The sequence below is a fragment of the Ricinus communis genome, chromosome 4 (assembly GCF_019578655.1).
Source record: "Ricinus communis isolate WT05 ecotype wild-type chromosome 4, ASM1957865v1, whole genome shotgun sequence".
Lineage (NCBI taxonomy): Eukaryota > Viridiplantae > Streptophyta > Magnoliopsida > Malpighiales > Euphorbiaceae > Ricinus > Ricinus communis.
The window spans coordinates 16015658-16039230 of NC_063259.1; the positions used below are offsets into that span (position 1 = coordinate 16015658).

General features: G+C 31.4%; 1 protein-coding gene and 1 pseudogene across 1 annotated transcript; one reads left to right on the top strand and one right to left on the bottom strand.

The window, feature by feature from the left end:
* Positions 1-2564: 2564 nt before the first annotated feature.
* On the bottom strand, positions 2565-5835 carry LOC8274796 (glutathionyl-hydroquinone reductase YqjG). The gene is made up of 6 exons (XM_002524103.4): positions 5577-5835; positions 4774-4998; positions 4519-4695; positions 4197-4421; positions 3970-4098; positions 2565-3079 (listed from the first exon to the last, which is right to left on the bottom strand). The coding sequence occupies exons 1-6, from the start codon at positions 5670-5672 to the stop codon at positions 2846-2848; spliced, it is 1086 nt and encodes a 361-aa protein (XP_002524149.1). The 5' UTR covers positions 5673-5835; the 3' UTR covers positions 2565-2845.
* An 11776-nt stretch (positions 5836-17611) lies between these two features.
* Positions 17612-19931, top strand: LOC107261647 (annotated as a pseudogene).
* The last annotated feature ends 3642 nt before the right edge of the window (positions 19932-23573 follow it).

The window sequence follows — 23573 nt, forward strand, 5'->3', positions numbered from 1 at the left end:
ATTATTTTTGTTATAATTCTTACTAATAGTAGTAGCTACATTTAAATGTTGTAGTTATATTATTATTATTTTATTATTATTATTATTATTATTTGAATTCGAGCTCGAGCTTATAAATGAGCTTGCTCACGAGTCTGCTTGTTGATTTTATAAACGAGCATGTTTCACGAACTTTACAAACGAGTTAGATTGTGAACCTATTCGCGAGCTTTACAAACAAACTGAGCTCGAGCTCGAGCTCACGAGCCTATTCACGAGCCAGTAAAGAAGCAGGTTCGCAAGCAACAAACCAAACTCTATCAAGCTCGAGCTCGGCTCAATAAGATTATCGAGCTTGAAATTGAGCTTAACGAACAACTTCAAACGAACTTTTTATCGATCAGAGCTTCGAATAGTTCGCAAGACTTTTAGTTCATTTACAGCCCTACCCATTATCAGGCTCTGATACTATGTAGAAATTCATGAGTCCTAAAATTAGAAATGAGAGAAGTATGAATGGGTCAATAACAATCAATTTTAATTTGGATCTAACTATTAGCGTGACTTAAATCAAGTTAATGGATTTGGCCTTTTACATTATAAACTCTTTCATATTGTTTTATATACTCGATGTAGGTAAATTATATCATGGACCTAGGCTCACACAACATGTGAATCTAGGTAATCTTATACATGCATAACTTTTATTTTTCAAGGCTTTATTCGGTTGTTTTTTTAATTACATATAACTTTTTTTTCTTCTTTATATAGTCTTTTGAATAATAAAATAGTCATGTTACAAACTAATTAATTATATTTATATTTGATATTTGGTAAATTAATAATTTTATTAATTAAATTTTAATTATTTTTATTTTTATTAAATATTAATTATTTTCTTATTGAATTTTTTATTAATAATTACTCTCTTCATTTTATACTAATTAATGGTTTTTTAGTATTTTATTTATATTAAGAAAGCATTTAAGAAGCTTAATTATAGGAAACAAATAGCTAATTAAGACTAAATGACTTTTTTTATAAATATTAATATTGTATTATATTAAATGAACCTCAAGTGTACATTTAATGAACTTGTAGTTTGTAGATAATGAACCTATTATTTTTCATTACTTAGAAAATGCATATTCATTTATTATTAGTGTCAAGTTCATTAAACATGAACTTTAGATTCATCACTTATAAAATATATATTCATTTGTTATTAGTGTCAAATTAATTAAACATAAATTTTAACTTCATTACTTATAAATTGTATATTTATATGTTATTAGTATAAAGTTCATTAAATATAAAGTGTATATTCATTAACTTTTATATGAATAGGTTCTTAACATATCAATCTGTTATTTATTAGTAATAAAGGGTATATTCATTTGTTATTAGTGTAGGTTCATTAAACATAAATTTTAGGTTCATTACTTATAAATTGTATATTCATATATTATTAGTGCTAGGTCCATTAAACATAAATTTTAGGCTCATTACTTATAAATTGTATATTCATTTATTATTAGTGTAAGATTTATTAAATGTGAAGTGCATATTCATTAATTTTTACTAGTGAACTTGTTTTTAACATATGAATTTATTTTTAATTTATGATTTTTCAGACAATAACTTATAAATCTCGAATATACATGTGATGAACTTACAATTTACAACACATGAGCTACAATATATTTTATAAATTTAAACCATACTAACAATGTTTGGAAAAAAAAATATTAAAATTATTTTTATTCTTTTGGAAACATAAAATTATTTTTTTCTTATATTTACTCTTAATTATATTGATTAAAACTTCTATTATTTTAATATGTAGTATTTTTCTTATAAAAGTATTAACATATTCTTTAAAAATAAATTTAGCGTTGTAGTAAAAAGAAATATAAAATACAGTAAATTGTAAAAATTGAAATTAAAATAAAATAATTTTTTATAATAATATAATATAAATTTAAGGGATGAGACATGATAAAAAAATAATAATATATTGATTCATCTATTTTATAATAGATCTAAATTTGTAGTATTAATTAATTTTTATTTTTTGGTTTATTAGTCATTTAATAATATAAAATATCAATTAATGTCTAACCAAACAAGTCATAATTCATAATTTATCGAAACACACACCTAACTTTATATTTTAATAAATATGAATGAGAAAGTATTAGATCATACCTAATTTTATGTTTTAATAAATACGAATAAGAAAGTATTAGAACCCAGTTAATAAATATGAACTTAGGTCCAACCATTATCAAAACCATTATCAAAATGACTAGCCACTTATTTGGTTGGTTGATTGGACTTTCACACTAATAAATTGTTTATACCCCTCATTTCTTAAGAATGTGGGATCTCTAATAAAGACCTTTTATCTAACAAAGCTCACATCTCTCTCATAACCAGCTTTGGAAGAAATAAAAACAAGATATAGAGCAATCCCAATATTCTATTATCTAAGGCACCATGAAAATTTTGTCACTGGGGAGAATTCAGATGCACATATAAAATACCTATTAGAATTTAAATAAAAATAAATGAACAAAAACAAGGACTAGAATGAAACTCTTCCATTCAAGAAGATTATTGTCATTCTGATTATTGATAGGAAGCAAACACAAGCAGAAAAAGAAAAAAAAAAAAACAGCTACCTACTTATTCTCCAAGTTCACCTCGAGAAAGAGTGTAGTCCATATCTGATGCTAGATATAAGCTACCAAGAACATAGTATGGTGACTTGATTTCATTCTTAATACATGACTTGCTATATGGATATCCATGATTTCCTCCAAGAACACCAACTACCAATATGAGTGCAGATGTACATGGCAATTTACATAACAAACTTTTCTCTGTCATGGGGTGACGAAAAGTCGGTGTCTGGGCCAAGAGGAATGATTCCAAATGGATTTATTGAAGGATGACTTCCGTAATAATGCCGCTTAATGTGTTCCATGTTTACACTGCTCCTCATGCCAGGAACTTGGAAGATATCTTTGGTATAATTGAACAGATTTGGGTACTCCCTTAGAAGCTTTTTGTTGCACTTGAAGTGAACTGCATAAACCTGTAGAAGAAGGACCGTTACAATCATGAGATACATGAATGGTTGAACAAGAAAAACATGCATGAGCCTGCCATTAGTATTTAGAAAGCTAAATAAAGGGTTATTACTCGTATAAATCAAAATTTCCTGATTATGTTTAATCCAAGTTCCATATCGAGAAAACATCAGGGATGATCATCACATTTACCAGTAGACATCCCTTTTATTCTATATTTCAAAGATTCCCTCATGCCTTTTGTTTCCAATAGGAAACCACATCCTCGTTTCCAACAAGGCAGTTGCTTTGACATCAAAGAAAATTACAAAAAACAAGGAGCATGGGCCAGAAGTTTCATGATCCTGAGGTCATAAGAAAAAGGATTTCTAAATAATAGGAATGCCTAGAGAACATAGCAGGTAAATGGCTTGGTAGTAAATACATCCAGTCTATAATAAGCTGCTAAGCAGGCAGATTTGAAGAAAAGAAAATACAACTTCAGGAAGCCATGTGGAACCTTCTACTACAAGTGAGATATCTGTCATTCATAAACAAAGTGAGGACTGTATCTAGTCAAGAAATGTGTAGTAGCTTGCATAAGATTGCAGAGGCATATGGATAAAAACAAAACAAAGAAAAGATGCAGCAATCTCTGGGTGTAACCTTTATGGTATATCATGCTAAGTTCAAGTAATTTCTATAGCAGTACTTTTCCCAGCTTCAAGTGGCTCTTCAGCTTTACCTAGTATTAGAAAAAGCTTTTTCGTGAAGGAATCTGGTTAGTGATGACAGAAGATATTTTCACAAAACCTTTTAATAAAAAGATCAGGTCAGGTGGAGTGAGGGCAGACGATATACAAACATATGATAAAAATAGACTTGATCTCTTATTTTGTGACAAAACATGTAGTACCTCATCAAATCTTATAAGGGTGACAAACAACCGGATATCTGCTTCAGACAAAGTGTTGCCACATATATAACGTTGCTTTCCAAGTATCTTCTCACATTTATCAAGAGCGTCATACAATTGTTTTGCAGCCTGCAGCCATCACCAAATAAAATTTCAACCGTTTGCAAACCAATTCTCTGAAAGGAATGCTTGGCCTAATTATGCCCAAATGATGTAGCAAAGCTTACCTCCTCATAAGGCCCTTGCTTCTTTGCAAAGCCACATCTATAAACACCATTATTTATCCCACTATATACCCATTCATTGGTTTCCTCAATTTGAACTTGCAAGTGGGAAGGATATAAATCTAGAGCTGCATTCTCAGCTACATCATTAAATTCAGTATTAAACATACGAATGATTTCCGAACTCTCATTACTAACAATTGTCTTGAGCTTCTTATCCCACAGTACCTATAATAAGAAAATATTGCAGCACATAAATTCAAGAGATTAAAGAAAAATAAAGACTAAAATAGGCAGCTTTATGCAAGTAATTAAACTGACATACAGGAACTGTGTACTTTCCGACATAATTAGCACTTGCAAGCTCATAAAGTTCTCTTATACTCTTTGCGCCATTCAAAGGGTCAGGCTCAGCTCCTGGTTCCTCTGTCTCCGAAGCAGGAAAAACCCATCCCATATGTTCATCACTGTCCTTCGTTCTTTCCCATATAGGTTTGACAGACTACAAATGGCAAAGGACAAAGATGATTTTAGTCATTACAACCTTAATCGAAGTATAGGAAATTCATCATTAGTATACCGTGAAACTGATGGCCTTGTCGAGCCCTTTAATCTTCAAGTATGCAAGACACCTGGAAGCCCAGGGACAAGCATAAGATACATACAGATGATACCTTCCAGATTCAGCTGGAAATTGAGAATTTGGATCTCGTGAAATAAAATTGCGAAATGTTGAAGCAGTTCTCAGAAATGCCCCAGTGTCCGACATTTCATCAAGCGCCGATCGAGCCATTTGAAGATGGTGCTAAAAATTGCATAACAATAATTATTGATTAGAAGCTCAAAGCCTTGATATCTAAAAGATAGAGTTGACAAGTTGGTAAATTAATGAAATCTATGAGCACTACTCTTTTGTAAGATAAGTGAATTCATGTCTATTGTTTTTGTTTAATAGAAGCATAATACCAAGAGATCTCAGATTGCAATAGAACCAAGGAATTAGAGTTCCACAAATATTTCAGGGAACTAATCTCTCTCAAAAACAATGAAAGTATTTCATTAAGTAATATGAAATGACAAAGGAAAAGATCTAAAATTGCAGAGTTGATTAATTACTAACAATTAAAACACAGAACATCAAACCACATGCAACCTTCCTTTCTTACTTTCTGTTGTAAACCATTATAGACTGTATAAAACCTGATCATCAACACAAATCATAAAGAATATACAATATGACCCTTTACCCTTTTGAATGAATCATTTCATGAATTCATCAATAGCAGTCCAACAACTTCATTAACATGTCAAAAGAAAATCAAGAAACTGATAAAATGGTGAAAAGGAAAATAAGAACAGCAAGAAGTGTTTATATTGGTTTACCTTGAAGATGAATGAGGAGAGGATGAAGATGATGCTGCTCTTCCTCTTCTTGGGATCAAATGCTAAGTGGGTTTTGCTGAAGACAGAAGCAAACATCACTTGCTAAATATTATCATTCACTTACTTTAGTCCATTACATTTTTTTATTTCCTGCTGTTTGACTTTAATTGGCCTTTGCTTTTTTCATTTTTTTTCGTTTTGCTGATATTAGTGGCGGCGAGCATAGTTTGGTTAACTGAACCGCGCCTTAAGAAAAGCTGTATTTTATATTTATACGGTTTGTTTTGATAGTTTACATCTATACTATATTTATTTATATTTCAAACGTTTTTTAACTTTTATCTTTTCTTTCTACTGCTTTTTTTGCCTTGAGATTTTCTGTAATTTTTTTTGCTTATTTACTTCCGTAATTTTTAGATTTCGAATTCTTTTTTATGGATCTTTCTGTAAATTTTTGCTCATTTATAACAAAACGTCAAACAAAAAAATAGGTCTTTGGTTGATGAATCTTGTGAGATTTAAAGGAGTACCTAATTTTAAAACAGCTATAATTAGAGAAAAAACTTCTTCGTAATTATTGGATTTTCTCTCAATTACAGTTTTTATTCACTCTTTTTTCTATAATTTGTCACCATAATGAATTTTTATTACATACTTCCACTTCCTACTTTTCTTTAATTTTAACAAGTAGAGTAAAATTTCACCTTTTAAAGGTTTGATTCAGAATAAATGGGTAGCACTTGTAGGTAATATATTAAAGATTACTACATATGTGTTCTTTATCGTGCAATCTAAGCTAATCAGACTTAGTTTTTTTATTCGAAATTACAGTAAAAGTTAAGATTATGACTGAAAAACACTTATATAAGTGTGTGGATATTAAATTATTTGAAGTTTTAACAATTTTGTATCATCTTTATTTGTTGCTCGATGATCCTACGACTATAATCATTACCATTAATTTTAAAAGAATTTCTGAATTTTGTATTTAGTTGAGAGTTTTTGATTAAGAAAGAAGACAGTGCAATTCAAGTGTTGGATAAAATGTAAATAATTGTTAGTTTCGCTGAATAATTGTTAGCACATTGTACTCAACAATCAAATACATGCATATTTAATTTAATTCACAATTACAATATATATTTAAAGATAATAAAAGTATGCTCTTCATACCATAAAGTAAAAGTATTATGTAATATTAAAGTAAGTAAGTTTATATTTAATTTTTATAATAATATATCTAAAAGATACTTTTGGTATACTTGAAAAATATCATATAATATAAGAGTATATAAGCGATTTTAAAAAGATTTTAAAAATTTAAAAATTTAAACAACAATATACCAATAAGATATTGTTAATATATTTTTAGTTGTATATTTATAAATGTTTTAATCAAAGTTGTAATATATAAATCGTTACTCGGTTATATAAAAAGAAACTAAGACCGAATTACAAAATTTATTTAAAAATAACAAAAGTATGCTCATAATATACTAGAAAGTTAAAGTATTTTTGGTCCGACTTTGTCTAGTTACAAATCTAACTCTAGTTTCATATTAGCACAGCCACTTTGTTGCCTTCTCTTGTTCTTTAAAATGTTCTCCTCATTCTTTGTTCCTCATTCGATTTTTTTACTAGTAAATTAACAATAACAAATGAATATTGTCTACTCTTTCTTAGAGATGTCTATCTCATTTAGGTCCTGTCCACATTGACGGTGATTGAGCAAGCTAGAATGCAAGCAGGCTTATATTGTCTTTATCAAAGTATTGCTACTTCTAGTTCCATCTATGCTTTTATTCCTAAAGTTCTTCTATAACCCACAGAACTGCATCTCTTGCTTGTAATACTTCTTGACATTTGGCATATGAGACTTGGACATCCATCTTTTGATAGATTCAAGCTCATTAAGCCTTGTGTTCCTACTTTATCTATATTTATCATTGTAATCATTGTTTAGTCTGTCCAAAAATAAAGCAAAGAAGAAATAAATTTCCTTTTTATTCAATAAATACCAATTTCCTTTTGAGCTTGTTCATGTTGATATATGGCACACTTATTCTATTGTAGATTTATGTGGCAATCACTATTTTTTGACTTTAGTAGATGATTTTATTAAAATGACCTGGGTGTATCTAATGAAACTTAAATCTTAAGCCTTGAGCATTCTGCAAACCTTGTATCACATGATTTAAATCAATTTCAGTCTTCTATCAAACAAATTCGAATTGATAATGGACTAGGATTTTTGCTTCCCACCTTTTATACTTTTATTGACCTAAAGTTCAATTATTTAAGTGTAATGCTTATTTCTTTCAGCCTTGCTAGGACATTGTTAAAGAAGATTTCGTCAAAGCCATTAAGAATCTCTAGTCGTGTTGGGTTAAAAGGAAAAATCTTCACCGATGATATGATTTTAAGAGGATAGAGATTGGGCAAAAGTGCCTTGGAGTATTTTAAAAATATCTAAAAATCATGAAGGCGCTTGAGAAGCATAATGATGCTTTTCAAGTGGTCCAAGTTGACCATCTATGTAGAAAGATATCCTAGAAGATCTCTAATCTCATGAAGGTACCTGAAAGTCAAAGAGTCTCCTCTTTAAGAAGCACGAGAGCGCTTGTGGAGCACGAGAGCGCCCCAAATCAAAGAGAAAATCAAATTTTGGCAGTAGGTTTCATGAGCTGAAGTGCGAGGGTGCTCTTAAGCATGGAAGGAACATCCACGAGGGTGCTTCTAAAGTGCAGAGGTGCTTTTAAAGCGTTAGGGCAGTTTTCACAATTAATGTTGAGTCTGTGACCGTTGCAAGGAAAACTGTTATTGCAATTCCACGTGTCTAGAGTCGTTAGAGATCCAACAACTGCATTCAGAAAGCGCGAGGGCACCTCTTAGATAGAAAGTTTCTTTTTGCCAAATCATCAAGGTTTGCATTAGATGAGTTATGGAATCCTTGTAACGTCTTTAAGGGGTTGATATGAGTATAAATACCCTCATAAAGACACAAGAAATAAGTGTGTGAAAATCTTAGTACCCAGACTCTTACAAATTTATTTCTCAACTTACTACACTTAATTCTTTTTTCTATATAGTGTTCTAAGTTGAATTCCTTTATTCAACTATACCGAAAAGCGCTGTTGTATGAGCCTAGGTCTTAAAAGTGTAAGAAATTGGTTATTGAGCTTTTATTAAAACTCAGGATTAAGGGACTTAGTAAGATATTGATACATTAAAGAAAGAAGTTGAGTGTTAGCCTATTAAAATATCAGGTTATTAGGGGAGCTTGTTAAAATCCAAGGTCTGTAATCAAATTTGATTATAGTGGAATACGCAAGTGCGATCTTGAGGAGTGGACGTAGGAAGGATTGTTTCTCCACCACTATAAATCTCTTGTGTCAATTTTTCCAACCCTAAATCTCTACTTATTTCCTTGTTAAAGTTTTATGATTCTTGAGCTTACATACTTTATCTAATTTTATGATTCAACTCCTCCTTCTTAACTCTAAAAGACAACAACTTTTATTGGCATACTTCACCAAACTACATGTATATATCCTCCACAACATAATAGAGTGGCTAAAAGAAAACTTCAAACCTTACTCAACATTGCCAGAGCTTTATTATTTCAAGCATCTTTACTTGTACATTTTTAGGGGGATGTTGTCGTAACAACTACCTACTTACTTAATAGATATACCTTCTCCATTACTTCAGAATAAAAGACTTATGAAATTATTTTCCAAAAGACTCCTTTATATACTCATTTGAGAGTGTTCGGATCTCTTTGCGTTGCTGCTACCATTTCATGTCTTTAAAAGAAGTTTGATCCTAGTTCTAAACAATGTATATTTCTTGGATATCTAGTTGGTACCAAAGGGTACAAATTATATGATATTGAATATGGTCATTTCTTTATCTCCAAGGATGTTCATTTTCTTGAACACATATTTTTCTATCGTTTTAAGATATCTCACACTCATCGCAACAATGTATTATTCTTCCCAACTTCATTGACTCTGATAAGCTTTTACATACTACTTCATTTATTCTTATTACTTTTGATAATTTAGAATCTTCTTGTTCTTTTATATCTTCAATCACTACTTCTGCTCCTACTTCTATTCTAGCTAATAATTTCTAATCCAACTGTTCCAACTACTAGACACAGTACTTTAACACATAAAATTGCTTCTTATTTGCATGACTATCATCACATACTTAAACATTATGATTCATCTTAAGTTCAACCTTATTGTTCTATTTATCCTATTTCTAATCAACTTTCTTATTCTAAATTACCTTTAAATACTTTTCTTTAAATGTTTCTTCCAACTTTGAACCAACTCCATACCATGTAGCTATCGAACATGATCATTGGAAAATAGCTATGAATGAAGAACTTGCTGATTTGGAGGAGAAAAAGACTTGGCAAGTCATTTCTATGCCTTGTGATAGAAACATTGCAGGTGCTAAATGGATTTATAAAATCAAGTACAAGCATGATGTACTATGGACAAATACAATGCTAGACTTGTAGTCAAAGGATACAGTCAAAAAGAGGGGTTTGACTATCAAGAAGCCTTTAGTCCAGTTGCTAAACAAACAATAGTAAGGTAGTTTTTAGCTTTAGAAGCTGCTAAGGGATGGTTTTATTAGCTCAGGTTGATATTAAAAATACATTCCTTAATAGGGATCTTAATAAAGATATGTATATAGAGCTTCCTCAAGGATGCCAGATTCATGGGGAGACAACATATGAATTTGGTACAAAGAATTCAGTTAAGATGGTTTGTAAACTCTTAAAAATCTTTGTATGGATTGAAGCAAGAATCAAGGTAATGGAGTGAAGAGTTTACCTTTTACTTATTGCTTAATGGCTTCATTCAATCCAAAGTTGATTATTCTCTTTTTACAAAGAAAATTGGAGAGGAGTTTGTTGCTTTACTATTCTATGTTGTCGACATAGTGATTGTATGGACCAGTAAAGGGGTTATTGACGAATTAAAGACAGTCTTGAGTTCTACTTTCAAATTGAAAGACCTTGGAGATTTGAGATATTTTATAGAACTTGAGATTACTAAATTAACTTGAGGTATTGTTATGTGTCAGAGGAAGTTTATTTCGGATTTATTACATGAGTATGGATGTTTGGGAGCTAAACCTAGCAGTATACCTATTGAGGTATATCATAAATCAAAAAAATATTGATAATAATTTACTTTAAAATCCTATTCTTTATTAGAAAATTAGTTATAAAGCTGTTGAATTTGACCTTGACAAGGCCAGACATTTGTTATATTGTTTATGTCTTGTCTAAATTCATGGATAGACTAGCTCAATTACATTTAGGTGCAGTATTTAGGGTGTTAAGGTATTTGAAACTTGCTCTAGGGTAAGTTCATGTCTACAGAGTCTAATCTACAATTGAGAGCCTATACTGATAGTGATTGAGCAAGCTATCCTGAAACTAAGAAGTTCTTAACATGTTTTTATACTTTTCTTGGTAGTTCTTTGATAAGTTGGAAATCACAAAGCTTGGTCAAGGAGTTGAGCTGAAGTAGAATATAGAGCTATGTCCGACATAAATTGTAAGATTATGTGGATTTTGTTTCTACTGAGAAACTTGGGAGTTCATCATGAGAAGCCTGCCTATGGAGTTATTATCTGATAATGTATATGTTTTCTATATAGCAAACAATTCAGTTTTCCATGAGCGTATAAAGCATATAGAATTGGATTGCCTTTTGATCAAAAAGAAAATTTAGAGTAGGATCATCAAGCCTATGCATATAAGGACTCATGAACAACCTGCTAATGTTTTTACTAAAAGATTGAATCCATGGCAGTTCAATAGTTTATTAAGCAAAATGAGCATAATAAATTTGTAATGCTCATCTTGAAGGGGAGTGTCAAGATACTAAAGACAAAATTGTAAATAGCTAAGGTAATTAGTTTGTTAGTTATGCCAGCATTGCCCAACTCATATTTAATCTTTTTTCAAATGCCACTTTTAAAACAAACTCTAAAATTGATATACTCAAAAGTGAAAAAGAAAAAAGTATTGAATTTCACAATGATCCATTTTTGGTAGTCCTAATGAGTATATAGCATCTTTTTTTTTTTTTGCTTTTATGGCTTTTGAATTTCTATTAAATTCCTTTATTTTAGCTAAATACTAGTTTATGTTGAAATTATAGTTTTATCTACATACTTTGTAGGATCATAGTTTTATTTTATTTCTATCTTGTTTTATTTATTTATTTATTATAGATATATTATATGATATTAATTTATAGTTCCTTAAGAACTAGTGTCATATATAGTTCTTGAAGAACTTATATTATAAATTTTAGTTCCTGAAGAACTTGTATTATAACTTTTAGTTCTTGGAGAACTTGTATTATAAATTTTAGTTCCTGAAGAACTAGTGATATATAGTTTTTGAAGAATTTAATATTATACATTTTAATTCTTGAAGAACTTATATTATAAATTTTAGTTCCTACAGAACTTGTATTATAATTTTTAATTCTTCAAGTACTTGTATCATAAATTTAGTTCCTAAAGTACTTGAAGAACTTTTATCATAATATTAGTTTTAGTTCTTGAAGAACTAAATAAATAAATAACTAAAAGTATAAATTCTTGAAGAATTTTGACCATAAGTTCTTGAAGAACAAAATATTTTGAAATCTAGTATTCCAATTTATTAAAGAATTAATATTTTATGTTCTTGAAGAACTAAATACATTAATCTTTAAAAGATTAATACTAATTGACGTGTTATTTATTTTTATTTATACATAAAGGTAAAATATTATGGATCCTACTTAATCGTTAGTAGGATTAAGAACAAATGATTCAGATTTATATCTTCCAGACAGTGCTACCACGCATACCACATTAAGAGATAATAAATATATTTCTCACTTAACAATAGGAGAAACTTATGTCAATGTAATATTTGATAGTAAAAGAATAATTGAAGGCTCCAGAAGAACAAATATATTACTACCTGAATGTATATATTTCTTTATTAAAAATGCATTATTCTCTCCAAAATCTCGTAGAAATTTATTGAGCTTTAAAGATATTTGCCGAAATGGATATCATATTAAAACTATAAATGTGGAAAATATTAAATATCTCTATATTACAACCTCACAATGAGAAAGAAATGTGTATTGGAGAAAGTACATGCTTTCTCTTTTGGCTATATTACACATATCTGTATACTATTAAAACAAATATGGTAGTAAACCAGAAGTTTACTGATCTAAATATTTTTTTTATTTGGCATGATCGATTAGGTCATCCTGGATCAACAACGATGCGAAAATTATTAAAAGATCTTATGCCATCCATTGAAGAACCAGAAGATTCTTCAATATAATGAATTCTCATGTTTAGCTTGCTCTTAAGGAAAGTTGATTATTAAGCCTTCACCAAGCAAAATTCAAAATGAATCACCTAGATATCTAGAATGTATACAAGGTGATATTTGTGAACCAATTCATTCACCATGTGGACCATTTAAATATCTTACAGTATTAATAGATGCATTAACAAGATGGTCACATGTATGTTTATTATCAACTCGAAATCTGGCATTTTTCAGATTACCTGGTCAAATAATTTAATTAAGAGCACAGTTTTCAGAATATGCTATTAAGACAATTCGTCTTGATAATACCGATGAATTTGCATCTAAGGCCTTTAAATGATTATTGCATGTCAATTAAAATACTGTTGAACGTCGAGTAGCTCATGTTCATACTCAAAATGGTCTAGCAGAATCTTTCATTAAACTTCTCCAATTAATAGCTAGACCATTGCTCATGAAAACAAATCTCCCAATAATTGCTTGGAGACATGCAATTTTACATGCAACAACTATTTTTCGCATCAGGCCAATTAGTTATCATAAATTTTCACCATTATAATTGGTTTTTGTCCAGGAACCAAATATTTTCCATTTGAGAATTATTGAATGTGTTGTTTATGTTCCAATTGACCCCCCACATCGCACAAAAATAGGACCTCGGAGGAGATTGAGAATATATATTGGATATGAATCTCCATCTATAATTAAATATCTTGAGCAATTAATTGAGGATGTCTTTACTGCCAGATTTAATGATTGTCATTTTAATAAGTCTTTGTTTCCTAAGTTGGAGGGAGAGAACAAGCAATTAGAGAAACGAATTGTTTGGAATGACCCATCATTAAATCATCTTGATCCTTATTCAAAATAATGTGAATTAGAAGTTCAAAGGATCATTCATTTGCAAAGTATAGCAAACCAATTGCTAAATACATTTTATGATCCAAAAAAAGTTACTAAATCTCATATACTAGCTGAAAATGCTCTAGCTATAATTGATGTCCTAGTAGGACAACATGTTAATATTATAGAAAATGAGTCCAAACACTCTAGAAGCATGGTAGGCCACCTGGTTCTAAGGATAAAAGTCCAAGAAAGAAAAAGGAACAAAATAAACCAAGTGACAGTCTTAAAATTAATGTTCCTAAAGAGTCTATAACAAAAGACATAAAAAAACAAATAACCCCAGAAGAGGTTCAAGTGCTTGAAGATGATGAAAACAATGAGATATCATTCAACTATGTCACTTCAGGTAAGAGATGGAATCAAAGTGAAACTATTGTCGAAAATGTATTTACATATACAGTGGCAATTGATATTGCAAAAGAAAGTGAGGACATTGAACCTAAGTTCGTCATTGTATATCGACAAAGAAATGATTGGTCTAAATAGAAAGATACAATCCAGGCAAAATTAAACTCATTAGAAAAATACCAAGTCTTTGAGCCCATTGTTTTAATACCTGAAGATAATAAGTCAGTAGGCTATAAATGGATTTTTTTGCGTAAACAAAATGATAAAAATGAGATTGTAAGATACAAAGCACGACTTGTAGCACAATAGTTCTCATAAGAACCTAACATTAATTACATTTAGATTTTTAATTAGTCTGGCAAGTTTAGAACGACGTCATATGCATTTTATGGATGTCGTTACAACTTATTTATATGGATCACTTGATAATGATATTTATATGAAAGTTCTTGAAATGACTAAAAATGCCTGAAGTATGTAGCTTAAAGCCTCGAGAAATATATTCATTAAGCTACACAAATCCTTGTATGGATTAAAATAATATGGACGAATGTGGTATAACCGCCTAAGTGAATATCTTTTGAAGGAATGATATATTAATAATTCAATTTGTCCATGTGTTTTCATTAAGAAAACAAATTCTGATTTTACTATAATTGCAGTTTATGTTGATGATTTAAACATCATTGGGACTTCTAAAGAGTTGACAGAAACAATAAATTATTTTAAAAATGAATGTGAAATGAAAGATTTGGGACGAATAAAATTTTGTCTCGTCCTATGGATCGAACATTTATTTGGATGGATTTTTATTCATCAGTCAACTTAAATTGGAAATAGATTAATCCAATGAGTTCTCCCATTATTGTTAAATACCTAAATATGAAAAAGGATCCTTTTCGTCCTCGGAAAGATGGTGAAGAAATACTTAGTATAATAGCACCATATTTTAGTGCTATTGGAGCATTAATATATCTTGCTAATAGTACAAGACTTGATGTAGCATCTTCTATGAATTTGCTAGCAAGATATAGTTCCTCACCAACTCGAAGACATTGAAATGGTATGAAACAAGTTTTCCATTATCTACGTGGTACATTAGATATGTTCTTATTTTATCCACAAGACTCGAAGTTAAAATTAATTGGATATGCAGATGTCCGATATTTATCTTATCCACAAAAAACTCGATCATAAATGGGTTACTTGTTTACATATGGTAGCATTGTTATATCTTGGTATTCTACTAAGCAAACTCTAACTACCACATCATCTAATCATGCTGAAATATTAGTAATGCACAAGGCTACTAGAGAATGTATATGGTTGAGATCTATGATCTAATATATCAAGGAAACATATGATCTTCTATTTGATAAAGGAAGCCCCATAGTGCTATATGAAGATAATGTTGTTTGTATTGCCCAACTCAAAGAAAGATATATTAAAGGAGATAGAACCAAGCATATTTCACCAAAGTTTTTTTTTTCACTCATAAGCTTCAAAAACAAGGAGTTTTAGGTGTTCATCAAATTCGATCTATTGATAATTTGGCAGATTTATTTACAAAAGCACTCTCTACAACAACATTTGAGAAGTTGGTTAATAAAATTGACATGCACCGATTAAAGGATCTTTGTTAGAAATCATATTTTCATGAGGAGGAGATTTTGATATCCTGTACTCTTTTTTCCTTAGCTTAGATTTTGTCCTATTATATTTTTCTAACAAGGTTTTTAATGAGACAGTATTATAGCGCAAACTTCTCCATGAATAATATATTCTTTTTCCTTTACTAAATTTTTTTCCTACAGAGTTTTTCTTAGTAAGATTTTAACGATATATATTCATTATAATAGACATCCAAATGGAAATGTTATGATAATGTTATAGTATTTGAGTTATATTAGGTGTCTATCATTATGTCTATTCATAGATTTTCTTGCGTAAATAGAACTCTATTTCTGTAACCCTTCGCACATATAAATAGGTGTTACAATTAATAAAATAATATATACATAAACACATATACATACTTATACTATCTATTCTCTCTTTATTTCTTTTGTTTTTGTTCTTTATTTTACAAAACTCTTTATTCTTATTCTTTATTTTACAACAACATACTATTTATATAGTCAAGTTTAAACTAATTAAACTTCTTTTTTTGAAAAGAAAACTAATTAATTAGTATATTTAAATTTAAACTAATACTAGATTCTTACTTGATTTTTCCAAGAATTAATTTGTTTCTTGGGTTGTTTTTGGTACCTTTTAACTTTTATTTTAGACCTATGCCGCCATCTCATGAGCGAAATAATTCTTTTTTCCTTCAAAGTAGGCGGCTGATTCGACTAGAGACAAAACTCATTCTGATAAATTAACAAATAGTTGGTACACAATAATTTCGGCTGATTGGATTAGAGACAAAACTCTTTATGATATATTAACAAACAGTTGGTACACAATAATTTTGGTCCAAATATAACTATCATCTTAAAATAAATCTGTAGTGGGTTGTTTTTGCCTTTTGAAATAAATCTCAGTTTCATCGCTCATCCCGTCGCCCGTTCAGTTTAGCTATTTCTTAAATAATGGGTATTTTAATTTAAATTAATTTATATTAATAAAAATAGAAAATGGGTTATATTTTTTTAAATAATAAAAAAATATAAATTTTTTAAATTAAATTAAATTACATTAGTTAAATTAAAAATCAAAATGGATTGTTCTTACTAATTATTTTTCCTTTATTATCATTACCATTGGCAGTGGAAATAATAGCAATTGTGGCAGAAATGAGAGTAAAGCTAATTTATATTAAAATTATAAAATAATTTAAAAAAAAAACTTATTATCAATTGTATAAATTATTTTTATTAATTAAGAGAATGAATTTTCCTTGTATAAAACATGGCCGTTTTAAATTAAATATGTAAAAACTTTAGCTAAAGATTTATAAATTTAGCAAACTAGATTGAATCCAACTAAAATATGTGGCCAAATCCAAATTTATTTTTGAAGAATTTCACGGTGCATTACATTTGAAAAAAAAAAAACTTTACTGTTATAAAATCTTTTTCTTTTTACGGTTTTTCTTTTCAATATTTTTTTAATACAGCATCTTTTTTCAAAATTGTATCAGAAAAAATACTAAAAATATACTTATAAGATACCAAAAAAATATTATTTTTAATTTATATTATTGTGAATTCAGTTTTTTATTTTACATCATTTTATTTTTCATAATTTCGAGAAAAAATACTACAAATATACTTAAAAGGGACCAAAATTATTTTATTTTAACTTATATTATTATTAATTTACTTTTTTTTAAAAGTATACCTATAAAATATTAATAGTATATGATTTTAACTTATATTAATGTGAAATCAACCAAATGAGATATATTTATTATTTTATATTTAATATTCATAACATTGAATGATATTATATATTTTTTATAACAACTAGTTTGTGTTGATGACATGAAGATGTGCGTTTTAAATCATATACTGTAATAAATCAAAATTATATCAAATGGAGTTTAGAATAAATAAAAATATAATTAAAATAAAATTTAAAGATATATTTAATAATAAAGAAATATATTAAAAATATTAGAAAAATATTAAAAAAATTCTATAATGCAGTTAAAAAAACGTATAAATAAAATATTTTGAAAGAAAAACATAAAAAGAAAATTTTGAAAAAAAAACAAATTTAAAAAGAAAACGGTAAAAACCCTAGATGTGTAAACATCAGTTTATTCTTTTCCTTCTGGCAAACATACCTATCATAGACAAAGGCAAGACTCAAGAACTCGTTTATATAGGCAAAGCCTAAAAACTTGCTATCAACACCAACAATGACCAAATGAAAACGCTCTATTTTACTGACCATTAATTAAAAAGGAATATGACCTTAATCAATCATGTGAATTAGTGACTCAAGGGATCATCAATTTTCAGTTATAGACTTCAGGTCAACAACTTCCATTTTCTTTAGCTTCTCATTCTCATAAATCTCGTTCTTGTTTCCTTTTGTGCCAAACCGAAATCAACAAAGTAAAACAAGAATGGTCGATGCACTTGTTTCAGCAATAGTGCAGCAGCTAGCTCAGGTAATTGATAGAGAGATCCGACAAGAAGTGAAACTAGTAGTGGGTGTGGAGAAACAAGTCCAAAACCTCACTAGTCTTTTTGATGCAATCCAAGCTGTGCTTGAAGATGCAGAGAGAAGACAAATGAAGGAGGCAGCTATCAGGAATTGGCTAGTAAAGCTCAAAATATGGCCTATGATATGGATGATGTGTTGGATGAGTGGGGTACTGCAATTTTGAAATGGTAAATAGAGGGGGTTGAACATTCTGTGTTGTCAAATAGGAAGAATATGGTATGTTGTTTCCTGCCTTCTCCCGGCTTTTGTTTCAGTTTTAATCAAGTGATTTTACGCCATGACATTGCCCTTAAGATCAAACAAGTTTGTGATAGAGTTGATGCAATTTCTAAAGAAGCTGTACTCTACAATTTTAGGCACACTAAAGAACATGAGGGTGGGGATATTTTAGAACCTAGGAGGCTAAGTACCTCTTTCATTGATGTATCTAGGGTGTGTGGTAGATGTCATGACAAGAAAAATATAGTAACCAAGTTGTTGTCACAAACTAATAAGGAAGTGGGAGTCCATGCCATTTCCATAGTTGAGATGGGAGGAATTGGGAAGACAACTCTGGCACAACTAGCTTATAATGATGATGATGTCAAGATTCACTTTAAAAAGAGGATATGGGTATATGTCTCAGATACTTTTGATGAGATAAGGGTAGCAAAAGCTATTCTTGAATCTCTTAACTCCAATCTCTTTTACAAAATATTGCTAAATTGATTAGGAGAAAAAAGTTTCTTCTTGTTCTTGATGATGTGTGGACTCAAGATCATTGAGAGTGGGAACCCCTTAAATTCTCTCCCAAATGTAGTGCCCTGGGAGTAGAATTTTAGTGACCACTCATAAAGAAACTGTAGCGAAGAAGATGGAATCCAATCACTTGTTTCATTTGAGGGAACTATCCATTGAAGTATGTTGATTGTTGTCTAGTCAGGTGGCATTTTGTGGAAGAAGTAGGGATGAGTGTGAGGAATTGACTGAAATGGGTAAGAAAATTGCAAACAAATGCAAAGGCTTGCTATTTGCAGCAAAAACTCTAGGAGATCTTATGCAGTTGAAAGAACTAAGGGTTAAATGTTCGCTGGTACCAAACCTTAGTCACTTATATCCATTTGGTACCAAACCTTCAATTTGTTTCTTTTTGGTACCCCTCCTATTATTTTTGTTACTTCCGCCAGTACCAATGAGGAATCCGGCAGTTATTTGCTGATGTGGCTGCCGAATTTATAAAGGACCACAGACCACTTGCCACATTTGTTGCTGAGTTATTTACTTTATCCAAGTCAGCAATTAATAAATAACCTTTTCCTTGAGCTAAACAATTGAAACAAGTTGTTTTCCTCCTTTAAGCCAACCCAAGAGTAACCGCTTTACCTTAGAAATCAACGTAAATCGTTCTACTTCCACCTCCATTGTCAACACTCTCTGAACCTCTGGTCTCTGATCTTCTGCTTCATAGTTTCTTTATAGAACTGTACCTTCACATTGCAAGATTGGGGATCAATAACACTTGACTGGCGAGCAAGGGAGAAACCCGAAGATCTACCAGTATACTGTAAGTACAAGCACCTGTAGTTATTCTGTGGTTATTGAAACAACTAAAGTTCTATCCATGTTAAATTTGCATCTTTGAATACGCATTGCATGCTGCATTACTTTGAAAGATAATAATACAGGGGGCTAAGGTTTTCTCATTACTTAGTGTCACGACCCCACCCGTGGGCCCGTGACCGGCACTAGGGAATGGGTAGGCGTAAGGCCACCGAAACCCGTAGTAAGCCTGACACTCACTGACTTAAACAAATCTCATCTCAAATTAATATTATTAAAACCACAAATTATCTTAATAGCTACATTCTACATAAATACTTCGGTCTGCCAGAAAAACTAGGCGAGACCTGAAGCTCAGAAAATTTACAACTGATACATCTACTATTACTACTGCGGAGAATCTAAGATTTACCAATTTACATACCAAATCAAATACATCACCCGATGATGAAGGAGTCAAGTTCTTGAATAAGAGTCATGGAGAACTAGCGATCACGAATCCTGAAAAAATATAAGTGGAGACCGGTCTAGAGTGAGTTAAAATCAAATAATCTAGGGACTATTGCTTCTTCTCAGAAAACATAGATTATTCAAATCATACTATAATCATACCCTACTATTTCCTTCACATAAAATATTAATCATTCGAATTAAAATATCAACCATGCACGTAAATACAAATCACATTATAATCAAATACCATAATAAATAAATAAATAAAAATATATATTTACTTTTACGGGACGAGTGGCTCGGTAGAACCCTAAACCCCAAAATCTAGTAGCCATTCGGCTCTCTTAATCCAATAAGATCGCGCCCCTGAGAGCAATGCTCGACCAGGGACCTTACCTCCACCGGTCACTTAAGTATCCAAATAAGAAATCTAGTAGCCATTCGGCTCTCTTAATCCAATAAGATCGGGCGCCCCGAGAGCAATGCTCGACCAGGGACCTTACCTTCACCGGTCACTTAAGTATCCAAATAAGCCGGCTACCCGAGAGCAATGCTCGACCAGGGACCTTACCTCCGCCAATTTACACAAATCAGCCCAGAGAGCCATGCTCGACCGTGGCAAACCCATAAATATCTTATTACATGTCCGTGATCATTACCGGTATGACGCGTCCCGATGTAACCCATCAAAGTGGCATGTTCTACAAGCCACATTTCCCAATTCGCAATCATCACATATAATAAATATCATTATCCGATGAACTCAACCAACACATATCGGAAATAAAGATTAAAGATTTAAGGTAAAACAACATGCAATTTGTGAGGGAAAAATAATAACGCTTATCTTATTATAACATACTAATAATAATATTTATATTATTTCAAATATTAATAATCAAGTGAAATCATTTATCTTGCGATACTAATAATCATATTAAGCACAAATTCTAAATAGCATATTAAAATCATACTAGCAACAACAAGAAAGATTAAATGACTTTAACTCATGATTTGATGCGTTCCACGATCAGCTCCAACGCCTCTCGGGTGGAGCTGGCCGGAAGGCTGAATTATCTAATAACAAAAGACATACAATTAATAGACATTCAAATTTTTCCTAAACTTAGACCCTAAGGTCGACTGCTAGAATTAAATTGGACTCGAGGATTCTCAAAATTTGATGTGAACCTCCCTAAATTACGGATATTTACCCCCCGTAAAATGGGTCCAGGGCCTGCCAAAAATATATCAAACATGCTGGAATTTAATAATAGGAGCCGGGCCACAAGAACTGCATTAATATTTTCCCGACTCCAAAACACCACAATCCAAACAATTTAAATTTGATTTATTTTTAAACTACCCAACACAAGCAATTAATAGCCTCAATAACATTCTAATATTATAACAAAATTTTTTAGAGTCTAAAATAAAATTATACCGAGTTAAAAATTGAAATATTTCACGCGTCCGGAAAACACTGGTCCCAAAGATTTGAATTCGAATCCGGGCGCCTACGAAGCTCAAGTTGCGAGGAGTCCGGAAGTACAAGAGTTTTGGCCGGAAAGTGGCCGAAGAAGCGGCGGATCGGGGCCGGAAAGTCGCTGCTCACGCGACACTTCCTAAGGCCGGCAAGGATTTTTCTGACGGAGGAGGGTTGCTTCCGGGTTTTGGGGATGGGAGTCCGATTCGGCCGGTTTACGGAAAGGATGCCGGCAGGAGGCCGAATCGACGATGGCAGCCTCTTCGCCCTTCGTCGTCGCGGAAAGGAATGAGGAGGGAAGGCGGCGGCGTCACGTGGCGGGGGGAGAAGGCGGACGGGAGAGGAGAAGGGAGAAAGCGGTGTGGGGAGTGAAGGGAAGGAAGGGAGGAAGGAAAAGAGAGAGAGGGAGGAGAAAAATGAGAGTTTTTTTTTATTATTATTATTATTATTTTTAAATATATATATATATAATTATTATTATTACAACTAAGGGTGTTACATTCTACCCCCCTTAAAAAAAAATTCGACCTCGAATTTTAAAAGAAAAGGGGCTACACTCTAAGACTGAAACTAATTAGGAACCTCTCATCTCTAACCCGGCTTCTCGGAAACTTTTCCTCGGCAGAAATAAACCACAAGACCCATCGACAAAACCCTTAAATAAAACTGGCGAACCTGAAAATCCGTGATCCTCACTTACTACTCCTCGGAAACCAAATCTTTACTTGCTTCCGCACACTGAGGATCCAACACGAGCAAAAGATCGAAAATATACTTCCTCAACTCAGACCTACGAACAACTGGATTTAACCTCAGAGAACATTACTAATACTTGGCGGCAAGTCCAACTTACATGCCACCTCACTAACCTGCCGACAAAACCATGGGTTCTCACAACCTTATTTTCTTACCAAACCACATCACTTATGACATACCATCCATCTAGATTCCATAACCGACAAAACTCATGCCATCCTGACACAAGATTCCTCTTTGACTGAAATCCAAAAGCCTCCCTTATAATCTAACATGGGGCCTACAGCTCCACAGACTCACTCTCTCAACAACTCAACTCGTCATCCAGAGAATTCTCAAGCTAACACTATTTACTTTGAAAAATTACATCTTTACTTACTTTATAATCATCACTGATAAAAACTTTATTATCTTGGAAAAATACTTTTATAAAATCGTAAAATCTCTAGCCATTTTTTCTTTATATAAAATTCTACAATATCGCGCGCCAGGGTGATGATGCCCCCTATCACCAAGGGTTGCAATGCACGATGTATGATGCATGTCCTAAAATGAATTTATGTACGCCTAACAGTGAAATGCCATAATGCATTCTTACGGGACTGGGCGCAATATTGTATTTTAAAACACTTGTTCTACTTAGAAAAATAAATAATGTTCTCTTAAGTTTCTCTGGATTTCCGAGCATCCGAAAACACTCCTGCCACCTTTCTTAAGCTTCTTACAACCACAATACTCAACCATAAAGCTCTGATATCTACTCGACTTCCCAGGCACTACCTTAGGCGCTACTCAAAAAGACGATGCCTGATGCGATGACGAGGCAGTCCATGACACGACTGCAACCACGCTCTACACTAAAACTGACTGCGGTGCCCACCATCGAAACAATAATCAAAGCTTCTAAAGGCGGACTGCACTAATCACTTGAAGAAACAGCACGAGTCTA